The sequence below is a fragment of the Equus przewalskii genome, chromosome 29 (genome assembly GCF_037783145.1).
Source record: "Equus przewalskii isolate Varuska chromosome 29, EquPr2, whole genome shotgun sequence".
Taxonomy (NCBI): Eukaryota; Metazoa; Chordata; class Mammalia; order Perissodactyla; family Equidae; genus Equus; species Equus przewalskii.
Genome location: NC_091859.1, coordinates 35147236 through 35172790, shown reverse-complemented (window position 1 = coordinate 35172790; position 25555 = coordinate 35147236). Strand labels below are relative to the sequence as shown.

General features: G+C 58.8%; 1 protein-coding gene and 1 long non-coding RNA gene across 3 annotated transcripts; one reads left to right on the top strand and one right to left on the bottom strand.

The window, feature by feature from the left end:
• Positions 1-896: 896 nt before the first annotated feature.
• RAC2 (Rac family small GTPase 2) lies at positions 897-18478 on the top strand. 2 transcript variants are annotated; one of them, XM_070600606.1, is made up of 7 exons: positions 897-3305; positions 5318-5389; positions 12659-12776; positions 13499-13561; positions 13795-13954; positions 17250-17382; positions 17712-18478. In XM_070600606.1, the coding sequence occupies exons 1-6, from the start codon at positions 3271-3273 to the stop codon at positions 17378-17380; spliced, it is 579 nt and encodes a 192-aa protein (XP_070456707.1). In that variant the 5' UTR covers positions 897-3270; the 3' UTR covers positions 17381-17382; positions 17712-18478. The 2 variants fall into 2 exon arrangements, with proteins under 2 accessions (XP_070456707.1, XP_070456708.1); XM_070600607.1 differs by lacking the exon at positions 17712-18478 and having other exon boundaries at positions 1702-3305; positions 13795-13961; positions 17250-17325.
• A 2667-nt stretch (positions 18479-21145) lies between these two features.
• Positions 21146-22406, bottom strand: LOC139080365 (uncharacterized). Its single transcript, XR_011534825.1, has 2 exons — positions 21826-22406; positions 21146-21407 (listed from the first exon to the last, which is right to left on the bottom strand). It is a non-coding gene; the product is annotated as an uncharacterized lncRNA (long non-coding RNA).
• Positions 22407-25555: the final 3149 nt, after the last annotated feature.

Here is a 25555-nt window from a genome sequence, read left to right as displayed (position 1 = left end):
AGTGAGCGCCAGCATCGGGTACCCGAGGTGCGAGGGCCGGTTGGGTAAAGAAGGCCCTTGTGATCCTCTGCACACGCCCGGAAGCCCTGTGGTTCTGTGATTCAGTGAGTTTGCAAAGTGTGGTTAAAAGAGGACAGGGCAGAATGAATAATCAAGCTGTGACACGTCCCCGAGATGGAACCCTGCTCACTAATGACAGGGGACAAATCGAGGCACATGCAACAACGTGGATGAATCTTAAAAACACACTGAGTGAAAGAACCCTCGTGTAGGAAGCCACATACATACATATGTGTGAAATTCCATACACGTGAAATTCTAGAAAATGCAAAGTAACCTATAACGATAGAAAGCAGATCAGAGCTCTTGCGTGTCGGGGGAGGGACTGCACAGGGTGCCAGGAAAGTTTCCACGGCGATGGAAATGTTGTGTGTGTTCTGTATCTTGATGGTGGTGGCGGTTTCATGGGTGTATATATCTTGTCAAAGTGAATGGAATTTTACACTTTAAATGGATTTATTTATTGTATGTAAACTATATCTCAACATAGATATTTCAAGAAAAAGAAACGGTGAAGAGTACTGGGCAGGAGGCCAGGGCTGTCCATGTCATCACAACCTTGGTCACGTGGACTGGGGCCTCAGTTTCCCCATCTGTGAAACGAGCATATTGGACAAGGAGACGTCGGTTCATTTCCCGTGTGGCGGCTACAAGTGTGTCATCCTGGGCAAGTCAGTGAGCCTCTTGGTGCCTCGGTTTCCTCATCTGTAAATGGGGGAATGGTGGGAGCCACCGCCTGTCCTGTGCTCAGAGCAGTGGCTGCCGCGCTGGACACGCCCACGATCGCCCTCTCCTTCCAGCACTCGTCGCCTGGCTGCTGTCGTCCAGGCTACCTTACTCCTCATCTTGTTCCCCTGCCAACGCTGCCTCTCCACACGGGTGACCCCAGGGCCACCTGCAGACCGGGGACCTCCCAAGAGAGTGGCTTCAGGGGCCCCTGTCACTCAGGACAGGTCACAAGTTCTTCAGGGGTGGCTTTCAATTCTTCTGTGCCTCGTACCCACTGCAGTACCAAGCCCAGAGATAGGTGTTCAGGTGGTGCATAATCAATGTGTGCAGGATGAAGGAGGAAGTCAGAGGGCCCTAAATCAGGGAGGATCTTTCTTGGGCTGTCCTGGAGGAGTGGCTTTCTCAGGATGGAGGACAGGTGCAATTTAAGGGCTGCCTTGGCCACGTGTGGTTGGGCAGGTTGTTTACCGCGTAAGGAAGCTCCACCCCAGTGGGGGAAGGGGAGATAAAACCCAGTTTATGTATCCTTTTCCAAGTCGTGTGGCCATCCTCCTTGGCTGTGTCTTCCCAAAGAGGTGCATGATTCTTTTTTATTTTCTTTTTTTTAAAAACAAATATTTTATTTTTGAATAATTTTAAATTTACAGAAAAATTGCACAGATAGTAAGAGAGTTAAGGAATTCAGTTTAGTATAATACTGTGAACTAGATTTCGGATTTCTTTTGGATTTCACTGCTTTTTCCACCCATGTTCTTTTTCTGTTCCAGGCTGCACTCCAGGATCCCACATTGCATTTAGTACATCGGGTTTTTTTTTAAATTAACACAGGGGCTGTCCTGCGGGCTAGCAGTGGCTGGGAAAGAATGTGAACACAGCGAAGTACCCAGAATAAACGCCTTGGGTGCCTGTGCGGGAGGGAGCCCCAGGGAGTCCTGGGGGACACGTGGCCCGCCTGACCCAGGCTGGGGGTCCAGAGGTGCTCTCCACCGGCCCGCCCAGCCTAGGAAAGTGGAGAGAAGGGACATCAGTGTGTCGGCTGGTTTTAATCACCGAGGCTGAGCATTGGAGCAGGCCCCTGGGGAGGGTGCGTTCCCTGCCTGCAAAAGCCAGTTTTGCTGACCCTGTGGCCTGGTGGTCAGCTCTGGGGAGGACCAGCCTGCAGGTGCCAGGCGGGAATCCTGGGCTCCGCTCCCCAGGGTGGGGAGACGGCGGGGCTCTGGCTGCCCAGCAGGCCCTGGCAGTCCACATGCTCCTGTGGGTTTCCGGTCTGTCCTGAGTGAGTTCAGGGTGGGTGGCCAGTAGCCCTGCCCATCCCCCCCACTCCTTGGCCCTGGAGCTGGAGAGGTGCTGGGCACGGGGAGCCGTGACAATGAACAGTACGAGCCAGGTGAGCTTGGAGGCCCCTGGGTCCAGTGCTGCTGGGACCCTGAGCCTACCCATGCCCAAGGGGGCACTCTGCCTCCCCACGAGCTGCAGGACTCAGGCTTTGTCCCCAAGATGGCCTCTGGGGTGCCAGAAGAGTTCGGAGTCACCTGACCCTGGGTTTGATTTCAGGTCAGCTGACTTCTCAGACCCTCTGTTTCTTCATCGTTCAAATGGGCCACGGCGCCTAGTTCCAGGGCACCTGGTCGCACAGGGCTGCCCCCAGCACAGGGCCTGGCTGGCGGGGGCACCACCCCTCACTTCCCTCTATTTCCCCATCTCCATCAGCTGACCCCCACCTCCCTTCCTGCCTCATCACCTCCCCCCATCTCCCAGCCTTCCACGCTCAGGGGTTCTCGCACCGGCCCCTGCTTGTGGAGCCTCCATGTCTTCCTCGTGCAGACCCCTCTCGGGCTGTCTCTCCGACACCACCTTTCAAACGCCGGCTTGAACACCACCTCGCAGGGCCCAGCTCTCCCTCTGTGTAACTCTGTAACTCCCCTCCCTGTAGATGCCCCACGGCCCCATCACTTCCTGCCTTGTTTCATGGACTCCCGTGATGAAGGCGTATCTTCCCAGGGACCAGCCATAGCTCTTGCATCTTGGACTCACCAGCGCCTGATACTGTGCCTGGCACACAGTGGGCGCTCATTAAATGCTCATTGCTTAGAATTGAGGTGGACTGAATTCTTGGAAGCCTCAAGTTCTTGGAGAACAACTCTGGCCCTGCCCATGGAAGCGAGTCCGCAGCTGAGAGGGTCCCCAGGTCTCCTGCAAGTGCCCCAGAGCAGGGACACCCTGGGGCAGGGGGGTGGCCAGGGCCCAGCCCAGCACCGGAGGGCCCCCTGAGCTGCTCTGCCAGACCGCATGCTCCGCCTTCTGCAAACGGCCATGGGGCAGCGGCTTGGGTAAGTTCCCCTTCCGCTTCCTCCTGCCTCCTGTCCCGCTGCTGCTGCTCCCCTGCTGGTGGCCTCGCCAGGCTCTCCACACCCCTGGTGTCTGCAGAAGCGCTCTCTGCCCTGAGCTGTCACCGCCGCTGCCTGCCAGGCCCCGGACACGATGCAGGCCATCAAGTGTGTGGTGGTGGGAGATGGGTAGGTACCTTGCTGAACTTTCTCACAGACCCCTACCAGGTACACCACCCCCCCCCCCCCCGGCTCCCGGCATCCCTGGGGAAGCCCCCCTCCTGCAGATGTAGGAGTCCCTGGGAGGCAGCTGGGATGAGCCGCTCCCTTCTTCTTCCAGGCCCCAGAGGGGGCCCGCGGGTGGGCCGAGGATAGCTTCACTCTCTGCCCACTCCACCCCGGAAGCTGCCTGTGGAGGGTACAGGACTGCAGGTGGGGGTGCATGGGGCCCCTTGCTTGCACTCCAATAGCTGCAGCAGGTCCCCCATGGGACCTCAGTCTTTAGCCCTCTGGATGCAGGTGGGGGGTGGGGAACAAGAATCTGGCCTTTGTCCCCAGGCTGACCTGGGCTCTACTCACTGGCTTATGCTGCTGTGTGGCCTTGGGCAAGTCGCAGTGCCTCTCTGAACCTCAGCTTGGCCATCCGCAAAGAGGCCTATGCCCCCAGGGTTGTTGTGGAGTCACTTGAGATATTTTGAGTGACTGTCCTTTGCTCAGTAAATGTTAGCCTCCTTCCCTTCCCCTCCCCCCTCCCCCCTCAGCCCGCCTGGCTGGGGAGGATGTGTGGGGGATGTGGGCGAGGAACAGAAGGGGGAGGGGGACGTAAGAGACAGAGTTAGGAAAGGAGGAGGGAAGAAGGAGGGGAGGGTGGCTGGGGCGGGTCATGGGGACAGGCGGGGCTGGGGGGCCTTGGCAGCTGTCAGACCTCAGCGAGCTCCGCTTGTCATGTCCCCCTGTGAGCCTCAGTTTCCTCATCTGTCAAATCACAGGTCTAATATGCCAATCTCTTGTGCCTCCCAGCAACTGTGTCTTAGGGTCCAGCCCACAGGTACATCCTGAGGTTTTGCGTCAGTCCAGTCCGACATACCCCAGCATATTCCAGCTGGGCCGGGCTCTTGTCCGACCCTCCCATTCTGCAGAGGGGCAGCCTGAGGCCTTGAGAGACTGGGATCTTTGCTGGCCCCGGCAGTCAGGGGCGGGTTATCAGGCAGCTCAGCTGACTCTGATGCACAGCTGGCATTATCTGCCCGCCCGCCCAGCCCTGCTCACTTCTGCTTTGTATCTGATCTGAGAGGGAGGGCAAAGCCAGGGGCGACGCTCTGCTCATTCCAAGTTACCTTGGTGGCAGGCCCCGGAGGGCAGCGGGCAGGAGGACAGGGCGGGCGGCCAGCCTCCTGAGAACAGGAAGTGACAAAACCCAATGGGGGAGGCCCGGGACTGCCCCTCTGGCCTCTCAGCTTCCCTCTGAGCTACCTGTGCCCCCCATCTCGCCCCCTCTGTTTTGTCCTCCCTCCGACCCTCCCTCGAGGCCCATTTTGCAGGTGGGGAAACAGAAGCTCAAAGAAGTTAAGCAATTTGCCTGAGACCTCATGGGATTCGAGCCCAGGTCTCTCTGACTCCCACGCTCCGTGCTCTTCACGGCTCTGCCTTCGGGCGAGGTGGGGGGACAGGGCCCCAGGCTTTCCCTGACATCTGCAGGCCGCTCCACTCTGCCAGGCACTGTGCTCGGTTCTTTCGTGGGCTTCATCTAATTTACTTCTCAGCACACTCCTGTGAGGACGAACTCAGCCTGCCCTTAGACGGGGAAACTGAGTCATAGGGAGCTTAAGCGACTTGCCCAAGGCTGTGCCACTGGTGGTGGTGGAGCTGGGATCTGAAGCCCAGGCGTGTGCTGGCAGAGCCCCGATCAGGTCACCCCCCACTCTGAACCCTCTGTCCCCCATGAGCATCACCTGGGGAAACTTGTTAAAAACACAGACCCATTCATCCCCGAAGTCTGCACTTTAACAAACACCCCGGATGACTCATACCGCTCTCAGGTTTGAGAACACTGATACGGGGATTCTCAGATGGGGAAACTGAGGCCCAGAGGGGTGGGCCTGGATCTTCCCTGGGGGCTGGGCTGGGGGACCGGCAGGTGCTCAGAAGCTTCCCCGTGTGTGTCCCTTGACGGCTGTCCTCTCGAACCCCCTGTCTTTCAGAGCCGTGGGCAAGACCTGCCTCCTGATCAGCTATACCACCAACGCCTTCCCGGGAGAGTACATCCCCACCGTGTGAGTTCTGCGGGTGCATGGGGCACACGGCGGCTGGGGAGATACGCATCACCAGCCCAGCCCCTCTGCAGGCACTTCTCTTGTGCCGGGCTGTGTGGGCACTGAGGGTCGGGCAACCGGGGGATGCCCCTGCCGGTCTCTGCCTGGCAGAGCTGCCTGGGGATCCGGCTGGGGAGGCAGTGGCCAACACGGAGGCGAGCTGTGAGGGCGAGTGCCGAGGGCTCCCAGAAAGGGGAGACTGAGTCAGGGCGGGGCGGTGGAAGGGGAGAGGGCAGCCTTCAAGCAGGGCCTCTAAGAAGAGGGAGATGGAGGGGCCGGTGAGCAGGGGCAGGGCAGGAAGAGGGGCTGTGTTGGAGAAGTGAAGGGGAGGGTGGGGTGGGTGCGGGAGGAGGGAACCCAGGGCCTTGACACCAGGGAGCAGAGACCCCTGGACACATGTGTGCTGAGGAGAGGGCAGTGCCTTCTGGAGGCCAATCGGGGCCCTGCTGGTGGGGGCTGGGCTGGCAGGTCCCCAGCTCATTGCCTATTGGATGTGGAGGCAGGGCTGTCACTTGACCCGCAGGTAGGAGAGGAGGAGCGTGTGGGTGTCAGACTCAGGAGGCAGAGATGGGGGGAGGCAGCCCCTCCCCCACCAGCCCTCAGCGGCCCCCTTCTCACAGGACAACTTCCCGACTCTGTGGCTTGGCATTCAAGGCTCTATGTAGTCTTCTGTCAACCACACCTTCTGGCTTCACGGCCCCCTGCTTTGCTTCATGTTCCGTTTGCCGACCCCCTCTGTTCACCAGACACTCCCTGGATATTTCCACCCCAGGGCCTTTGCTCTAGCTGTTGCCTCTGCTGGGCTGCCCCTCCTTCCCACGTGCACGGATCTAAGACATCCAGGCGCTCCAGTGGCCCCTCCTCCCGGACGTTTCTCATCAGGCTTTATCTGACCTTTGACCGTGAGCTATGGAGGGCAGGGAGCAGGTCCGGGTCTTTTGGGGCTGCCCCTTGTCTTAGCACCGCGTCTTATGCACAGTATGATCTACACGTCATCTTACACACGGAGACACGCTTTGAGTTGACCTTAATGGAACTTCATGCAGAGGCCCTGGGAGGACCACTCGTAGCTACCATCTATTGAGGGCCTACTGTGTGCTGGCCCTGGCATGACCTGGCACATGTGACCTCATCTGATCATCACGGGAGCTGGGTATCATCCTACCCAGGATGCCCTGGGGAAGCTGAGGGTCACAGCAGTTGAGGGGCCCGGGCTCCTCTGCTCCCAGGAATATTTCTCCCCAGGACACTGACCCCGGCCCCAGTTGCCTCAGGCGCCCTGGCCCGGGCAGGAGGAAGGCAGGCAGCCAGGAGCGGGCAGAGAAACCTGGTCAGGGGGCCTGGAAGGCCGATTTCTGCTCCAGCTTGGTCCCCAGCTCCCCGTGTGGCCTGGTGCCAGTGCCCACCCCGCTCTGCACCTGCCTTTATTTGCTCGTTCACCATCCGTCATCAAACGTTCATCGGCACCTCCTGGTGCCCAGGGAGGGCTGGCTCCAGCCCTGAGCAGGGAGGCGGAATCAGGTCAGGCAGCTCCTGCAGAAGGCCGCTGTCACCAGGAGTGTGCTGGCACTGCCTGTGTTCCTGCCTCTCCCTGTCCAGCTGGGCTGCAGGGCCCAATTGCTGAAGGACCTTAGACCATTCAGTTCTCGCTGAGCCTCAGTTTCCCTTTCTGTAAGAGGTGGGGGCTGGGCTGGGAGGTCCCAAGCTCGTTGCTCGGGTGCGTCCCCTGTGCAGAGAGGTGGAAGGGGCACGGTGGCAGGACTATCCGGGGCCAGTTGCTCTCAGCAACTTGGAGAACCCTGGCCCCTGGTGGGCTCTGTGGCCTCGGGGCACTGCACAACCTTGCAGAAGGACAGACAGAATGGACCAGACAACGGCTACTTTCCCAGCACTGTCTGAGGAACTGGGTCAGAGCCTCGGGCTGGCTTCACGGCTGTGCCATCAATGCGGCTGCACAGGCCCCGTCCTCGGAAGGGTCCTGCCCTTGGCTTAGTGCTCTGATGTCCCCATCCTGAAATTCTTAATTTTGGAACAAGGGACCTTGTATTTTCATTTCGCACTGGACTCTGCCAAGTGTGTGGCCAGTCCTGCGTGCCCCCGTCCTTGTCTTCGGTACAGAGCTGCTCAGCTCTGGTCAAGCCCCCAGAGGGGCTCCCACTGCAGTGCCGGCGCCCTGCAACGGGGGGAAATCAGTCACAGCGAGCTTGTGACATTGGAGGGTGGGGGCAGCGGGGAGGGCGGAGGTGGGGAAACCAGGCCGCCGAGACCTCTGGCACAGAGATAAAGATTTGGAGATCTTCTGGGGCTGAGGAGGGGAGGGCCTGCCGGGGACGAGGCGCAAGATCAGATAAGTGGGGGAGCTGAGCCCCGCTTGCTGCTGGCGGCCAGGGATTAGCAGCTCAGGGTCAAACCCCATTTCTCAGATGGGGAGATGGAAGCCTGCTCTGTGGACAGTCCCGTGCTGGGTGTTGGGGGTACAAGGTCATGGGGGCCTGCCCTCGGGGACCTGTGACATAGGGCTTCCATCTCACCTCCTTATAACCATTCTCAAACAGAAGCCCGGGAGAGCTTTCAAAAGTGAGAATTAGATGGAGCCATACCCTGGCCTGAGCCCCCCCCAAGGCCTCCTTTACACTTAAAACCCATCTCCTATCCTGGCGTTCAAACCCTGAAGGATGCTCCCCGCCTGCCCCCCATCCCAGACATGCCAGCCCCCACCCCCACCCCAGCCTCGGTGCTCCACATCCCCATCGCTCAGCTCCCTGCCCAGGTGTCACCCCCCTGACCCCCTGTCGAAGGTGGCCATTCCCTTTCGCGCCCCCCCCCCCAACCTTCTTCAGAGCCGCTGCCGCGATGGAAGCTCCCCGAGGACAGGGTCCTGGTCTGTCTAGTTCAGTGCTGTGGCACCAGCTTCTAGAACAGAGCCGAGCACAGCACTGGTGCTCCGTGGTGACCGGACCCCTCTGGCAGGCAGGCAGGGCAGCTCGGGCGTGCCCTGAGAAGGTGCCGAGACTCGGCCACCAGCGGGGGCTCAGCGCTGTGGTCTTCTCTCAGGGAAGGAAGAACAGTGGCCGTTCAAGCAGGTCAGGTGGCCAGGACTCCATATTCACCCCCATTTGGGAACTGGCAGGTGGAGCCTGGGGTGTCCACAGACGGGACGGCACCAGCTTCCTCTCTGGACCACCCTGCCCAGCTCTCCGACGGCCCCTCCGCTGCCCCTCCGCCATGCTCCCACTGCTGGCCGTGCTCTTCCTCACCGTGCCCAGCTGGCTTCGGTCTCCCCACTTACTCAGGCAGCCCCTCTGTCCCCTCGCACCCCACCTGGGCCCCCTTGCTGCTTCTCCATCTCCTCCAGCCTCTCTCCTCTCTCACCACTGGCTCTGTAATGCCTCCCACGGTCTCCCAGCCTCCCCTCCGACCTTTTCCAAACTTCTCCACCCAGCGGCCAAGCGGGGCCTTTTCTAAGTGCAAATCTGATCACGGCATCCCTTGCCTGGTGAACCCCTCGCTGGCTGCCCATTGCCCTGAAGACCAAGACCTCAATCCTAACGGTGGTCCACATCCCGTCTGACCTGCCCAATCCTCCCTGGCCCCAAGTCACCAGCTCTGCCCGCTCCCTGGTCTCTGGGTTCCTTGAATGCTTCATCCTCCCTCCTGAGGGGTAGCCTTGGGTGGCGGTTAGGTGACACCTGGTGCTAGGCCCCCTTTCACCTGCCCCCATCCCCCTCCTCCACTGCGTCCCAGGATCAGGGCTGGGCCTGCAGGGAGTACAGAAAGAGGCTGCACAGACTGGGTGAAAACACCCCAGCTGTGTGACCTTGGGCAGGTCACTCCCAGTCTCGGGGCCTCAGATTCCTCATGTGTAAAATGGGGGCAATGAGAGAATCCATTTCCTGGGCCCACTGAAATGAGCTCTGAATAAAGGGCCAGGAACAAGCCCTGGGTGTGCAGCAGATGTGAGCTCGCGGCCCCCCGCAGCTCGGGGTCAGCCCCATGCCCTACCCCAGCCCACTGAGCACCCAGCCATGAGATAGCACGAAGCTTCCCACATGGACTCTCCTGAATTGGGGAACAGGATCGAGTCCTGGCTCGGCCACCAACTGTCCATGCGATCTTGGGCAGGTCCCTTCCCGTGTGCGAGCCTCAGTTTCCTCTTCCAGAAAATGGGAGTGCAGACTGCCCACAGTGCTGGGGGAGGTTCCTCTGGTCCCGGACGCCTGTGGGTCTCAAGTAGGGGGCCCCCCCCGGAGTTGGGGATCACTGACATGTCTCTGCAGCAAGCCTTGGGCTCTGGCAGCTGGTCATCTGGGGAGGGGCCAGTGAGGGGTGTGTGGGACGTCAACGTCCGATTGCTCAGCTTCTCAGCATCCCCCATGAGGGGGCTTGAACGTCCGTTGTCTTTTTGTATCCTCATCGCACTGAGACTGGGCTTTTTTTCACAGTGAGGAAAGTGAGGCTCAGAGAAGCCAGTTTACTCACCCAGGGTCACACAGCCAGGACAAGGCTTCACAAGGAATTCTCTGTTCCCTCCCAACCCTGGGTGGCTGTCCCCTGGCGGCTGTCCCCTGGCAAATCAACCCTCTTGCAGTGCACCTGTCCACTCACTCACTCACAAATGGGAGTCACAGAAGGAGTAGGATGCAAATCCTGGCTCCTGTGATGAGCTGGCTGCCTTGGAAAAGTTACTTGGCCTCTTGGGACCTCAGTTTCCTCATCTGTCTGATGGGAGTGACTCGAGGTCCTTTGTCTTGGGTCCCATGGGGCTTCCAGACCTAAGGCATGGAGGACCCTAGCCCGCTGCCTGGCCTAAGTGGATGCTCGGTGCTGCAGGTCCCAGAACCCGCTCTTGGCCTAGCACCATGGCCCCGAGACCCGGGGGTGGCTCAGAGAAGACAGGTGCTCTCGCTCAAGGAATCTTGGGAGGCTTTTGGTCCCCAGGATTTCAGCCTGGACACTGCAGGAGAGAGCGTCCCTGCCTCTGAACTCATTCAGAGGAGTGTTTCCGGCTGAAGCCAAAGGCAGCCCGGCGTCTCTTTCTGTCCCTGGCCGGCACCTTCTTCCCGAAACCCCGCGGGGCCCAAAGCACCCACTATGCGCTAGAGGCTGGAGCCTGCCTCTTGGGGTACACATTCAGCACAGATTGCTGGGGCGGGGAGGGGTGGGCCCCATCTGGCTGGGGGTCAGGAAGGGCTTCCTGGAGGAGGTGACATGGAGCTGGGGCTGGAGGAGGCACACTGGGAGGAAGAGGAGTGGCAATCAGGGGAGGGGGGCGCTCAGGAGGCAGGAGGGAGCAGGGCCATCTGAGGGACAGAGAGGGGACTGGAACACGCCCCAGGGCTGAACAAGCACAGAGGGTTAGAAACGTCAGGCTGCCCACGTTTTTGTGTGTGCGTGTGTGCGTGCATGCGTGTGAGCGAGTGCGTGTGTGTGTGAGTGCATGTGTGTGTGTGGGCTCTTTCCCAGGACAGCTGGATTTGGAGTTACTCTGAAGCCTTACGGCAGCCTGTCCCTAGCAGCATCCTGCGAGGGCTTCATGGAGGAGGTGGCATCCCCAGGGCTTCCCTTTGGTTTGGTTTAATCCTGTTCCACGTGCACTCACTGGGGGCCGGGCCTGGGGCCGTGGAGCTGAAGCAGGCACGGCCCACCGACAGGGAGCCCACAGCCCGTGTGGAGACAGAGACGCACTGCTCGTCCGGTCCGCTCATGGTCACAGCAAAGCAGTCGCCTGAGGGAGGGAACGAAGAGCTCTTCCCACGTGGGGACAGGGAAGAGGTGGCCCGGAGCTTTTCCCGCAGAGGAAGGACAGCCTGGGCAGGGTTTTGAAGCATGAATAGGAGACAATGGTGAAAAGGAAATGGAAGGGTGTTCCAGAGAGAGGCCTGGACGGGAGCGAAGGCCAGGAGAGTGGACAAGCACAAGGTCAGGGTGGGTGGGATATTTGGACAAGGAGAGGTGGGGATGGGCATGCCGGGTGGGGGGCAAAGCGTGAACAAGTGCAGGGAGGCTTGGCTGGTGTGTGAGGGGAGGAGAAGGAGAAGCTGGAAGAGCCTGAGGTCTCAGTGGGCCTGGTCAGGGGACAAGGAGCAGGGCCTGTGTGCTGACTTTGATGAGGAGAGACAAGGGGGTGGTCCCCAGCCCTCCGGGGCAGGCAGTGGGGCCATCTGTGGATGCACAGCTGTAGCACGGGTCAGTGAGCACTGGATGCGGAATCTGACAGGACTGGCTTCTCACCTAGTTCGGTCACTCACTGTCTGTGTGGCCTTGGGCAAGTCATTATACCTCTCTGATCCCCGTTTTCTCTTCCACAGCATGAGGAGCCAGCACCTTCCTTGCAGGGGTGTGCCTATGCAGAAATACCGTGGGGTTGAATTAAAAAATCTGAAATCTTGTTTGATTGCCCGGAGGCCTCTCTGGTGCTGGCAGGAAGATTTTAGCAGTCACTGTCAGTGCCCCATCCTATCCCGTGGGCATGTGTCTTTCCAGCATGTGCCCCATTTCCCGAAGGCACCTGTGACCGGCGGCTTTCGGTGGGCAGTCTGGGGTGGGTTGAAAGACCAGGATTTTAACCCCTTGGGCTGTGCCTCTGCCAGTGGAGGATGGGGATGGTGGATAAATACCCTGGCTTCCTGCCCCCGGGGGTGGCCCTGAGCACCGTCCACGCTGTCTCCCAGGTGGCCCCAGCATGGCGCAGCAGCTCACTAGGGCACCCCGTATCGGCTGCCGTCCCTTCCTCGTCTCTTCCCCACTCCCTGCTATGGGTGCCGGGGCTCACCCCCCAAATAAACCACTTGTACCACCTCCTCATCTCAGGGTTTGCTTCTGTGGGGCCTCACCTACGATGGAGATGGACATTCATTCAACAACGGTCAAATATTCAAACACTGGGCGACCAACTTCAGTGTCCAGCACGGGAGGCGGTACAGTTTATTCTGATCAAGCCTCAGTGGGAATGTTAGGCAGCTTCAAAAAATCACCTCTCCAAAGTGGGCAAGGGCGGAAGAATGGTGGACACAGTGTTTTCCTCCTTATGCTTACCTGCATTAAAAATCCTAATGTAACGAATCAGTAATGAGAAAAAAAGTAAATGAAAACCAAGCTGCATGGTGCTGTGTGACTTCAGTCCTGTCTCAGCCCCTCTCTGGGTCTTGGCCTCGGCCGTGGAACCAGGGACGGGAGGTGCTCGGGCTCTGGGCTGGAGACTGACCCTTCCGTCTTGCCTGCTCCCCACAGGTTCGACAACTACTCGGCCAACGTGATGGTGGACAGCAAGCCAGTGAACCTGGGGCTGTGGGACACAGCCGGGCAGGAAGACTACGACCGCCTGCGGCCGCTCTCCTACCCACAGACGGTGCGCTGCCCCACCCCTGCACCGGCCTCCGCTCTCCCTGCTCCCTCCTGTGGGATGCCCGTGGGCCCGCGTGGCCTGGTGGCCCCTGACCCTCCTCCTTGGCCCCCCCCCCGGGGGGAGCCAGGGACTCCTCCCCCAGCGCCCCCATTCCCCATCGGTCCCTGTCATCACTGTGCCCGTCTTCCCAGCCTCTCTGCCTCATGGGCTCTGGCACCACCTGGCTCCCCATGGGTGGGGTGGGCGACCCTGGATGGGGCCCCAGTAGGGAGCCCAGGACGGTGAGCCCCGGGGGTGCTGGGGAGAGGAGGAGAGACAGGGCCCCCTGCAGGTGGCTCTGTGGCTGGTGGGCCCGGGGTCCTCAGGGCGGGGGCTGTAAGCAGACAGTGGGGTAGCGAGTGCCCGGTTGGGGCATGGATTCTGGTTCCAGGCAGCAAATGTCGGCAGCCTCGCTGCCCCAACTGTAGGTGGGTTGGAGCAGCACTGACTGCAGAGTGCTGACCGCTTAGAGGGCTGACGACTAGGACAGCCCGCCCTCTGGGAGCTCTTCTGCACGTAGACGGACAGCAGCCTGGAGGAGAGGCGGGAAGGGCACCCCCGCTCTGCCCAGACCCGACACCCCAGTGTCCCCTGGCTCCCCCGTCAGTGGCTGCGTGGTGTGCGCGGAGCCCAGGGGGGACACCTCCGGGTCCCTCGCAAGTAACCCTGGCCTTCTCTGTCCCCAGGACGTCTTCCTCATCTGCTTCTCCCTCGTCAGCCCCGCCTCCTATGAGAATGTCCGAGCCAAGGTGAGCTGGACAGAGCAGGGCCCTGGGGCAGGTGGACCCGAGGGAGGGAGGGAGGGATGGGCAACTTTAGGCCTGGTCCTGGGGCAGCAGAGGGCCTGGGCGGAGAGGGTCCCCAGGGACAACCAGGGCTGGGGGGACTCAGAGGGTGAGACTTGGAGGGGGTCTGGGAGGGGGCTGGGACGGTTAGCTTTACTCTCTGTCCTCTGAACCGTGTCCCCTGCCCACTCGCCCAGTGGTACCCCGAGGTGCGGCACCACTGCCCCAGCACACCCATCATCCTGGTGGGTACCAAGCTGGACCTGCGGGACGACAAGGACACCATCGAGAAGCTGAAAGAGAAGAAGCTGGCGCCTATCACCTACCCGCAGGGCCTGGCTCTGGCCAAGGAGATCGGTATGGGGCTCGGGCTCAGAGAGCGGGGCTGGAGGCTGGGAGCCCTGAATCAGCCCCATGGAGACTGCAGACACGGGCTCCAGGGCCGTGCTGTGTACTGGCTGTGTGACCCTGGACGAGTCACTTAGTCTCTCTGTGCCTGTCTCCTCATCAGCAAAACAGGGCAATAGTAAGAGTTCCGGGCAGTTGGGAGAATTAAGTGAATTAATACCCATGAAGCTACAGCAGTCACCCCACGTGGGAAGTACTCTGTGTTAGTCATTATTAGTAGTAGTAAAATCCATCAGCAGATATTGAAATAAGTGCATTTTGAGCAGGCAGAAGCAGGGATGGAGTGGGTGTGCTGTGGTTACTTGAGGACGGGCAGACAAGTCAAACATGCGTCTTCTGGGAAGGCTTCCTGGAGGAGGTGCTTCTGTCTTGGGTGACACCTTCCTCTCTGCTTCCTTCTCACCTCCCTGTCCCCGTCCCCCTGGCTTCTCAGCCCCATCCTTCTTTCTAATTTCTTCTAATCACTGGGCCAGAGAAGTAAAGTGACTTCTCAAGGTCACACAGCGAGTAGGTGGCAGAACTGGGATTTGAAGGCGAGACAGCAAGTTGCTGGCTTGGGGGCCTCCTCTTGGTGACTCAGGGCTGCCTGCCCAGGGCAATGATGACAGGTCTGGCCTCTGCCTGGCATCGAGGCCTTTCGTTCTCTATCAGGCCTTGACCTGCCTGCAGCCTGGGGATGGGCCCTCGCCCAAGAGCCAGGACCACTAACTGGGTCTGACCACTGTGAGCAGGGACCCAGCTGCCCTGGGTGCTCGCCCTCCCCACGGGGTCCTGCAGGTCCAGGGTTTGGCCTCCGAAGAGGTGGGGCCTCCCCACCCTTCCCGGCCTCAGCCCTGCCCCTCTGCCTTCCACCGGAACAGGGAGGGGGCACAGAGATGTGGGGACTCACATCTCTTCACAGAAAGAGAAACCGCAGCCACCTCCCCCACTTCCTGTGACTTCCCAAGCGACATGGCCATCTTCCTGCCAGGGGCCTCAGGCGGCCTCTTAGACCCTGGGTCCCGCGCCCCATCCAGGCTCTGGTTCCCAGGCCCGCTGGGCTTTACAAACGTCAAGGATTGCACTCCTGCCTTCTCTCCTTTCTGGCCAGCCTGTCCCCTCTCCCGGACTCCCTCCGCCCATGAGCGACTCTCCAGTCCGCACCGGCCCTCTCCCTTTGAAACACGTGCTTTGGGATAAGGAGCAGGGGGCCTGGATTCTGGTCCCGGCTCCGGCACCGACTGTCTGTGTGACCTCGGGCCAGGGGCTCCCCCTCTCTGGGCCTCAGTCTCCTCATCTGCACAAGCTGACCTGGACAGTCCCTAAAGGTCCTTTCTCCTCTACAAGGAGATGACTCGGGGATTCGGCCTTGGCCTCCAGCCAGTCCCTCCTGGAGCTGACGCCCCGTGTGGGTGGGGCAGGGCCCCCCCTGACCAGCCCAGGCTGAGGGGGAGCCTGGGGACCTGCAGGAGGAGGCAGACAGCAGCTGCCTCTGCCCCCTCGGCCGCTCCCCAGCCCGGGGGTGATGGGGTGTGGAGGCAGCTCTGACCCAGCTGACGGTCATGCTGATGTGGACTGAGCTCGTCCTGGGGGCTGGGCCCCTGCGTTGTCTTCCTTCATTCCCCCAAGCAAGCACGAAGAGGGGACTCTCACCACTCCCACTTTACCAAGGAGGAAACTGGGGCTCAGGGAGGAGAAGTCACTGGTGCGAGGCCACCCTGGTGGGGCGTGGCAGAGCCCAGATTCGGGCACGGGCTGCCTGGCTCCCTCCGTCCTGAGGATCAGGGTTGCCTGTGCCCCCAAGCCCTCTCCGCAGTGACCCTGCCCCTGCCTCGGCGCAACAAGTTATCATCTGTCAACCTGTCCTGACAGGTGGGAGACGGAGGTGCAGAGGGGACACTGGCCGAAGGCTAGACTGGTCAGAGGCAGGGCTGCAGGGAGCCCAGGCCTCCAGCTCAGGCCCGGGTTCTGGATGCCACTGAGCCAAAAAAAGCCAGGGGGGCACCCAGGAGGAGGCAGTTGGTGGCCATGGAAGAGTGGACACTGGCTCCGGTCCCTTGCAGAGAAACAGTGGCCAAACGCCCAGTGACCGCTTTCTAGGGACAGATGGTCCTGATGGTGAGACTGCGGACAGAACTCAGGGGTCTCTGTTCCTGTCCACCAAACCCCCGCACCACTGCCCACGCTCCCTGGTGGTGTGCTCCCACGTGGACGGGAAACATCCAGCGTGTGACTTTGGACAAGTGACGTCCTCTCTGAGCCTCGCTTTCCTGGTCCCTGCCCCTCCTTTCTTTCTCCCCAGTCCGGGGCGTCGGTGGGCTTCCCCTTTCCAGGAGCTGCCCCTCCTGAGATCCTGCTCCCCCTCCCTGCTGGGCGTCTCTGGGCCCGTGGCTTCCCCTCTCTGGGCCTGATTCCTCACCTGGGAAGTGGGGAATCACAGGATTTCTTCACAGCATTTTTCCGGAAGCGTCTGGTTCGGGGCCGGGCGGGAGCAGGGGCCCATCAGTGTCATGTGCTCCTTCCCCCAGGAGAGGGGGCTCCCGGGACGGGGCAGGGTCCTCTCCTTCCTCTTGTTTCTGAAATTGGTCCCAGGCCTCTCGAAGAAGGGGCCCTGCGGTTCCTCACTTCAGGGAGACGGGGTTGTAGTGGACTCGCAAGGTCCCTTCCAGGAGGTCATGGAACTCTGCCCCTGGGAGGGGGGCTCTGCCTTCCCTTCTTGCTGTCTGTGCCCCAGGCTCCAGCCCCGAGTGGTCCTCTCGTGGGGCAAAGGAGGAGCTCTCCAACTCCCCTTCCTCTCGCTGAGGGCCCCCAGCTGCCCCGAGGGGCAGGAGAGATGTCCAGCACGTGACTGTGGACAAGCGACTTCTCTGGGAGCCTCAGTTTCCTCATCTGTACACTGGGCTGATGCTCAGCCACGGTCAGATGACGTTTGGAGGGTCCTGGGCTGGGAGTGGGCTGTAAGGATCCCCAGGCCTCCCGGGGAAGCCTGGAGGTGGGCATGTGGCTGTTTTCTAGAAGAAACGGAGACGCAGAGAGGTTTGGTCACCGTGTACGAGCCCTTCCCTCCCCAGGAAAGCGCAAAATTCCCGCCCGCCTTCCGCAAGCTCAGGGCTTGTGTCCCAGAAACACAGACCTGCTCTCAGGGGTCTCAACCACGTCCACTGAGCACAAGCTCCCGACTTCAGGCACTGGGGGGCCTGGGAGGGGCTTCTCCCCAGCACCCTCCCCTGACCTGGGCCTCCGCCCTCTCCCTGCCCCTCCCCAGACTCCGTGAAATACCTGGAGTGCTCAGCCCTCACCCAGCGAGGCCTGAAAACCGTCTTTGATGAGGCGATCCGGGCCGTGCTGTGCCCCCAGCCCACGCGGACGCAGAAGCGCCCCTGCAGCATCCTCTAGGGGTAAGAGCCCGTCCCCTGTGCCTCATCCTCCCCCATAGTCCCCCCCACGCGGCAGGCTCCTGCTGGGAGGGGGCAGGAGGAGAGGGAAGGGCCGAGCCTCACACCTGCCCCCGGGAGAGCCCAGTCCTGCGGGGAGACCTGACCCCCACATGCAGGGCTGGAGGCAGACTGACTCTCGGGGCAGTGGAACGGGGAGGACTTCCTGTGGCGGCCGAGTGGGAGGGCCATCCTGCAGCAGGAGCTGGGAGCCGGGAAGGAGCTGCAGAGCCATGAGCGGGACGTAGAGTCCGCTTGTCCCAGATTCTCACCCCTGCCTGTCTCCCTTCCAGGTGGCGCCCAGCCCTCCCAGCCAGATGGTTGTGACCCTCCAGGAGCCCCACCCAAAGCCCGATGGCACCCCAGCTGGCCACACTGTCCCCTCCCTGTGGCGTTTCCTAGCAGATGGCTGCAGAGCTTGGCTGATTGCCTTCTCCATGCTGGAGGCCCCCTGGGCCCGCAGGGTATGAATCTGCAGGTGCTGCGTCCTGCTCCCCTCCCGCTCCTGCCTTCCCGGGGGCCAGAAGGGAGCCCCGGGACCCAATGTCACTCCTGTGCCACCGCGGTCAGTGCTGGCTGCTGCGTGTGGCAGCATGTACCTGTTTACCCCACTCCCAGCCAATGCCTGAATCCCTTCTGGAAACTTCCGGCCAGACAGTCACTGGCCACCACTTGTATACCTTCAGGGACGGGTCTCTCCCTCCCTCCGGGGGCAGCCTACTTCAGTACTGATGGTCCTGCTTGTCTGAGAGTTCTACTGAGCTAAATGAGTGTCAGAACTTTGCTTCTCTGGTCTTAGTGCTCCTTTTTGGGACAATGTAAACAAATCAGGTTTTTCACATCTCTGTGGGCATCTGCCCAGCCCGTCAAAGGCCTGGGTCCAGCTCACTCTTGCCACCTCTCAGGTCTTTCTGCTCCACTCACAGGATCCTGAGCTGCATTTACCTGTGAGAGTCTTAAAACTTCCAGACCTCAGTCAAGACTTTGGCTATTGCAAACAGAAAACTCAATTCAACCTGCTTAAGCAGAAAATAAATTTATTGATTCAAATTTGAAAATATCATGACTTCAGGTGCAGCTTGATCAAGGGGGCTCAAATCATGTTATCAGGGCTCACGTTCCTGTACCTCTTTGCTCTGCCTTCTGCTGTCTGGTTCATTTGCAGGCAAGTGACTCTCAGGGTTTCATCCTCCCAGGTTCAAGTTCAGCAAAAAAGGGCAAGTGTTTGCCCCAGGCAAAGTTCTAATTAAGATTTACTCTGATTGGACCAGCTTAGGTCCTGGGTCCCCTTTCAGCCAATCCTATTTTTCAGGGAGATGCTGTGCTCCGATTGGCCAGGCCTGGACCATGGGACGCATAGAGCAAGGAGCAGAGGCCACCCTCCCAACACCACACGCCAGGGTGGAGAGATTAGTTCCCAAACGGAGACTGGAGACTGAGGGCCTTGCTGGGATTTCGGAATATGGGTGTGGGCAGCCAGAGACCCCCAACCTCCACCATCGGAGGTCACGGGAAAGCATCCTGATGGTGCAAGAAAGCAATGGCAGTCCCAGCAGGCACGAAGCAAAGGCGAGTGTCTTTAAAAGAGAGATGGGGGCTGGCCCGGCGGGCAGTGGCTAAGTTCACCTGCTCTGCTTCAGTGGCCTGGGGTTCGCGGGTCTGGATCTCAGGTGCAGACCTACACACCGCTCATCAAGCCACCCTGTGGGGTTTCCCACATACAAAATAGAGGAAGACTGGCACAGATGTTAGCTCAGGGATAATCTTCTTCACCAAAAAAAAAAAAAAAAAAGACAGAGAGATGAAGCTGTCGTAAGGATCTAAAAAGTTCATCCATAAATCACAGCGGCGCCCGCATGGAGTCGGTCCCACCTCAGTGTCTGTGATGTACAAATGCCAGACTTTCTCCTCCTGGGACAAGTGCCCTTCTCTACCTAACCTCATCCCTTCATTCATTCATTCATTCATTCATTCAACGCGTATCCACTGAGCACCCACTCTGCGCCAGGTACCGTTCCAGGGGCACGGAGGGTGGGGGAGAGGGGGTCCAAGTGTGGGGACCCCGCAGGGCGCACACGAGTTCCTGCCCTTGTGGCCTGACGCTCTGGAGAGGCCAAAATAAAGGAAAGAAGAAGAGACACAGGACTCCGACCCTGACAACACAGAGGCCCCCAGGTCCCCTGGATGAAATGCTTCGGGTCCCCATTTTCCGCTCTTCCAGAGCTCGGCCCCACCGCCCCCCCCCAAGTCCCGAGGGTCCCAGGCAGGACCCTCCTGAGGGAGCCCCGGCGCAGGGGGACACCCCATGGCCCATCTGAGCTGTGGCTCAGACAAGGTGGTTGAGTTTGTAAAGTTACCTCTCCTCTGAAACCAAACCAGAACCCGGTTAAACGGGCCATTCTTACTGGGGCCCCGGGATAAACTGGGGCCACTCCCGGGGCCTGGCCACGCCCCTGCCCTCGCTCCTCCCCTGCTCACTCCTCCGCCATCGGCTGAGCCCCGTTCCTCAAAGCCGGTTCAGGCTTCTTCACCCCAGGCCTCTGCCCTCGCTGGTCCGGTTTCCCTGCTTCGAATAATTCCCTCCGCTCCTCGAGCTCCCCTGCCTGTGAGCATGGCTTTGCCCCCGAGCCTCGCCCAGGGGACGCGTACTTGCTTTATATCAAGAACACCGTCCATACGTAACCTGCGCTCTCACCTGTGAGCGCTCACCTGGCGCTTATTTCCTCACTGGCTCCTCTTCTAGCTTCCCAGGGTGGGCACCAGCAGCTCGGCTTTGCAGAGAAGGAAACAGAGGCACAGGGGGGCACAGACTTGGAGCTCCATTCACGAAGGCAGCCACTCCCCTCTTCCACCTCCTACCTCTGTGCCCATCCTCCTTGCTAACAGAATCCTAGTTTTGTGCAGAGTAGCAATATACCTAGCCTCAGACAAAAATACTTGCTTTCCCAGGCTGCTTTGCAGCTGGGGTCCCAAGGTTGCACAGTTCTGGCCCACAAGACACAAGTGTTAGTCAGCTGGAGAGGTGGCTTCTGTGAAAGTTTTTGTTTTCTTCCATAAAAAAAAAAAAAAGATAGACCCAGCCAACACTGCTCTTTGTCCCATCCCCTTCCCTGATGAATACTGATGAGATGTCTGGAGCTGCAGCAGCCATCTTATGAACATGAAGCCACAAGTGTGATGATACAGGCTAACATGCTAAGGATGGGAGAGGAGAAAGAGAAAAAGAGCCTGGATCCTTGACAACTTTGTTTGGCAGCTGAACCAATGCCAATGGCTGCCTTGTTACAGGAAGAAAATGAAAATGAAACCACCTGTTTATTTACTCTACGGTTGGTCAAGCCTTCTGCTATTGTTAGCTGTAGCTGACGGCACTTGTAACTTGGGTCTTAGGACTCCTAACCCTGTGCTCTTTCTACTGAGTCATCTGCCCAGCAGTCACCAGACATGGGGTGAGTCACTCGTTTCTGCTCTGCAAAGTGGTGGAGGACCAGCAGCCCTTCAGATCAGAAAGAGAGACCTTGAGGCAAGTCAGCGAGGAGGCTGTTTAGAAACACGAAGAACTGTTGGTTGTGGGCAGGAGCTGACAACACGGGGAGGCTCCCTCATTCTGTTACCGAAACCAAAGTGGGTTGGTTCCCTCCTGGCGAGTTAAATCAGACTCGCCACCAGAAGCAGGTGTCTCACAAAGTCAAGTCTATTTGCGGTAAATAGGAGACCACGAGAACCATTTCCAGAGTCATGGCTTCCCGAACAAGGGGAAGCAGGGACTTTTATTTCGGACGGGGAATGAATATTCAAAAGGGAGAGGCGGGTATTCGCTTGTACAGGCTCAGCTGGAAAACACACTTCCACATACACTGCAGGCGATGGTAATGAGGCCTGAGCTCCTCCTGGAGAGACCTTCGCATTAGAAAGCAGGCAAAGGTCACAGGCATAGCTCTCTCGCGGTGAGGCTTGGTCTGATTCAGGCTGGTTGTTGACTGCCTCTCCTCAACATAACCAAAGGAAAAAAACCCAATTTGGAACAACAGTTAAATGCCTCCAAACCCACCCTTGAGTTCCTCGGGGCAAACAGTCAGTGACAAGTGACTCCTGAGCACCCAGCAGCACCAGGCCTGGGCTGGGTATGGGGCTCCAGCATCAGACTTGGTCCTGGTGATGAAATCATCGCCCGGGGCACGGAAAGCACCTGCCAGCATGACCACTGCATGCTGGGCTCTCGTCTCAGCGCCGGGCTGCTCCTGTTCCTGCCTCCAAAGCAGAGGCCCTAGGTGCCCCTGGCTGCTCCCATCCCCCCTCCCAGCATCCACTGCTCACCAGGCCTGGAGACTTCGGCCTTCCAGTACATGTCAAACCACCCCCTGATTAGCCCACTGGCACTCCCTGCCCCAGCCCTTGCGTCTCTACCCTGGACAGTAGCCGTGGCGTCCTCACTGGCCTCCATTCTCTCTGCCTCTAGTGACCTCCACCAGGAAGCTGGGAGGATCGTCCTCCTTTGCAAACAATGGTGCCGCTCAGGAGGCGCTCCTACTGCCTTCAAAACTGCCGAGACAACCACTGATTCATTCAGTCACTTAATCATTCAGCAAACAGTTGTGGAGACGGTGTGCCAGACCCTGGGTGTGAGGGTGCGTCGAGTGTGGGCCTGCGTTCAGGAGCCGACCGCCCTGCGTGGGGCGCCCAGAGAGCCCAGGGAAAAGGTCCCTCTGCCTGGATGCTCCCCACGACCGTGGCCGGTACCCCGCACCTAGGGCATGTTGGACAAGGGTTTGTTGTTTGTATAAATGGATAAGCAGGTGGAAGATGGACTTTCATGGAGAGAGAGACCCGACCTTCCAGGACCCAGCTGAGCTCGGCATTCCGACCACTGATGCCAACGCGCCAGTCCTGTATGCCGGCCTTGGAGGTGCCGGCCCAGCTGAGTCCCCAGATGACAGCAGCCTCGGCCACAAGGGCCACCGGCCTGAGCCCGGCCAGCTCGTGGAATCCTAAGAGAGGGTAAAATGACACCCCGAGACAGTGACTTTCTGGGCCCGGAGTCCCGCTCTCTCTCCCTTCAATCTCTTACTTCTCCTCCTTACCATCTTTACTCCCCTCGCCGCCCAAGAAATCTTCACCTCTGGGGACATCGGACCCTCCAGGCCTCGTGGGATGTGGGAGGCAGGGCAGGGCTGGCTCTGGGGAGGGGCTGGAGATCTAGGAAGGTTCTAGAAGACTTCTGAAGGCCTCAAGGGAGGTGACACGGTGAGCTATCGTCCACCTAACCTGAAGTGCAGTTCAATTCAGTCCTGCTTGCTAACTGCGTGTTCCACGCCAAGCTGTGCCGGCAGTTGGAGGCGCCGAGACAGGCGAGACCTGCCCTCCGCTCCCCACAGGCTCAGAGGCCGGGGGAGAGACAGACGTGAACCTCGACACCTGCCATTCGACTTGTTCCACACACCGCAGAAGTGTATGCAAAACAAAAAGGAAGAGACTCTCGTCTCGGGCCAGAGCTGGGGGCAGAGAGGCCCCTGCCCCAGCACCCCCCCGCCCCCACCCCCTCGCCGTAAAGCAGCCACGACAGGAGGGAGAACATGAAACAGAAACTCAGGCTCTCATCTTCAGAGAAACCAGGAGACACCTGCACACGATGGCGGAGAGCGGATGGCAGGTGGCCAATGGTTTAATGGTTTCACAGAGCCCACGACAGGCAAGCTAAGTGTCTGTTCGGTGGCAGGGCAGGCCAGGGGTTGGAGACAGAAGAGATGCCGACCAACTGGCCTCGCAGAACTCCAGCGGGCTCCGAGGCAGGGGACTCAGACACCACGGAGGGCAAGGCAGGAGGCTGAAAACAGGGGGTCGATTGGAAGTCTCTTCAAGGACTGTTAGACCCCCGGTCTGCCTCCTGCACCGTGCAGCCAGGCGGCCACTCCTCCCTAACCCGGGCAGGGAAAGCAACCAGAGAGTTCCGGACCCAGGGACACCAGCTACAGTGTGAGGGGGAGTGAGGCCCCAGACTGCTGACTGATGAGGTTGACTCCATTCTGCGTAGAAGATACTCGCTCCCTCCAGCCCCGCGGCCAGGGGAGGACTACTCCCCACTCCTCGGAAGCTGGCCTCCGTCCTGCGACTTGTTTTGGCCGCTGGGATGTTAGCATGCGCATCACAAGGAGGCACCTGGGCTCTCCTGTGCTGAGAGAAGATCACGCCCTGGTAAGCCTGCTGGTTCCAAGCATGTAAAAGAAACATGGAGCAGAGGTGTTCAGCTGACCCGCAGCCCTGCAGCCCAGCCTAGACCACCCACCCCGGCTGGCCTGCAGGCGTGCAGGGAAATGTATGCTTGCTGTCGTGTGACACGGAGATTTCTGGGGCTGTTTGTCACCGAGCGACAGCTGACTCAACAGGGGGATTCGGCAGAAGTCTGAATACTGAACAGGGTGAGCTCAGCCCCTTCCTGGGCCCCGCTCGGGGATGCTGGCAGCCGGGCAGACACTCAGCCCCGACAGAGAGCTGGACGGGATCTGACCATCCCAGAGAAAGTCTTACAGACACTGACATCTGGTGACATCTGGGTGTCCTTGACCAAAGATCCCACTGTGCCTGCAGAGATGTTCACTATTTTACAAACTCTACCTTTCTACCTGGAGCTTCTAGTCTGATTTTTAATGCTTCATTCTGAAAAATGAATAGATCATTAAAGATGACTAGACAATCTGGGAAAGCTCTAACGTGAACGAGACCCATCAGACAGACAGAAAAAAGGAACTAGCAAGAAATAGAGACACGGCAGCGACCAGAAGAAAACTGTAAAGAAAGAATCATTGTTATCCTTGGAGAGGGAGGGAAAATACACCACAAATGAATGCAGAGAACAGGAGACCGCTTGGAAATTAAAAATACGTTGATTAAAAACTTAAAAAAATAGAAGCAATGGAAGATAAAATACAGTAAAAAACCCCACAAAACCCAGAACACACACACACACACACGCACACAAGAAACAAGAAATTAAAGGATTAATCCAGGAGGCCAATAGTCAAATAATAGGAATTTCAGAAAAAAAATAATAGAAAAATCTTTCCTACAACTTAAGTACACAAATCTTCAGATTAAAACAGTTCACTGAATGCCCCGGACACTCGGTGCTGCAGGCGACATGAGCCATGTGTCATGAAATTACAGAAATTTAGGGATAAAGCAAAGATCCTAGAAGCTTCCAGAATGAAGAAAAAAGCCACCCAGTGTTACACACAGTGGATTGAGAATAAGAATAGTGCCAAATATGGAAAGATGCCTCCCACTGAGTCAAAGCGGTCCTCAACCTAGGATCCTCTACCCGCCCAGGCTGTCACAAGTATGAGGCGAGACTTAACTATTTTCAAGCAGGTGTACTTTCTCAGGAAGTTACCAACAAAATAAGGGAGTGAACCGTTAAAGAGGAAGACACGGGATGAAGAAACAGGACCCACTGTGGGGAGAAGCTGAAGGGGGTCCTTATGTGGCGGCGGAGAGAGAACCCAGCTGCACACAGGCAGGAGGACGCGTGGACAGATGGCAGGTCAGGCGTCTCCAAGAGAAAATCGCCACCGAGCTTAGACCTGGGGAGTCCACCGTGCGGTTTTTATGAAGCTGTAGGAGCGTGTGGAAATACTCAGTGCAAGAAAACGAAGATGTCGTAAAAAACGAAGCAAATGAAAGAAATGAGGCAATTATTAGCTCCTGGCAGAGCAAGAAATAATATTTACATTACATTAATAGTGGAAACACTGCGCATTTACCAGAAAATTACGTTATGCTGAGAGGAGGAGGGGAAGGGAAGAGAGTGTGTGAGAAATCTAAAATCCTCATCCACATCACAGGGAGTCAGTAGATGGCGTGCAACTGGGAATCGAGAGAGAAAAGTCAACCGGATATTTAGCAAGATGGAGACAAGTACAAGGAGAAATAGCTAAGAGGGTGGAATTGCCTCCCCCGAGGAAGGACGGAAGGACCGTCAGAGAATGGGAAGGCTTCACGGCAGGTGACGCCTAAAGCTGTTGAAGGATGAGGAGAGGGATGGGGGAACAGCCTGTGCAAAGGGCTTGGGGCACGTGTGAGGCTCAGCCTGAAGCCCACGGTGCGTCAGAGAGAGAGGAAGGGGCCAGTGGGAAGAGGGGTG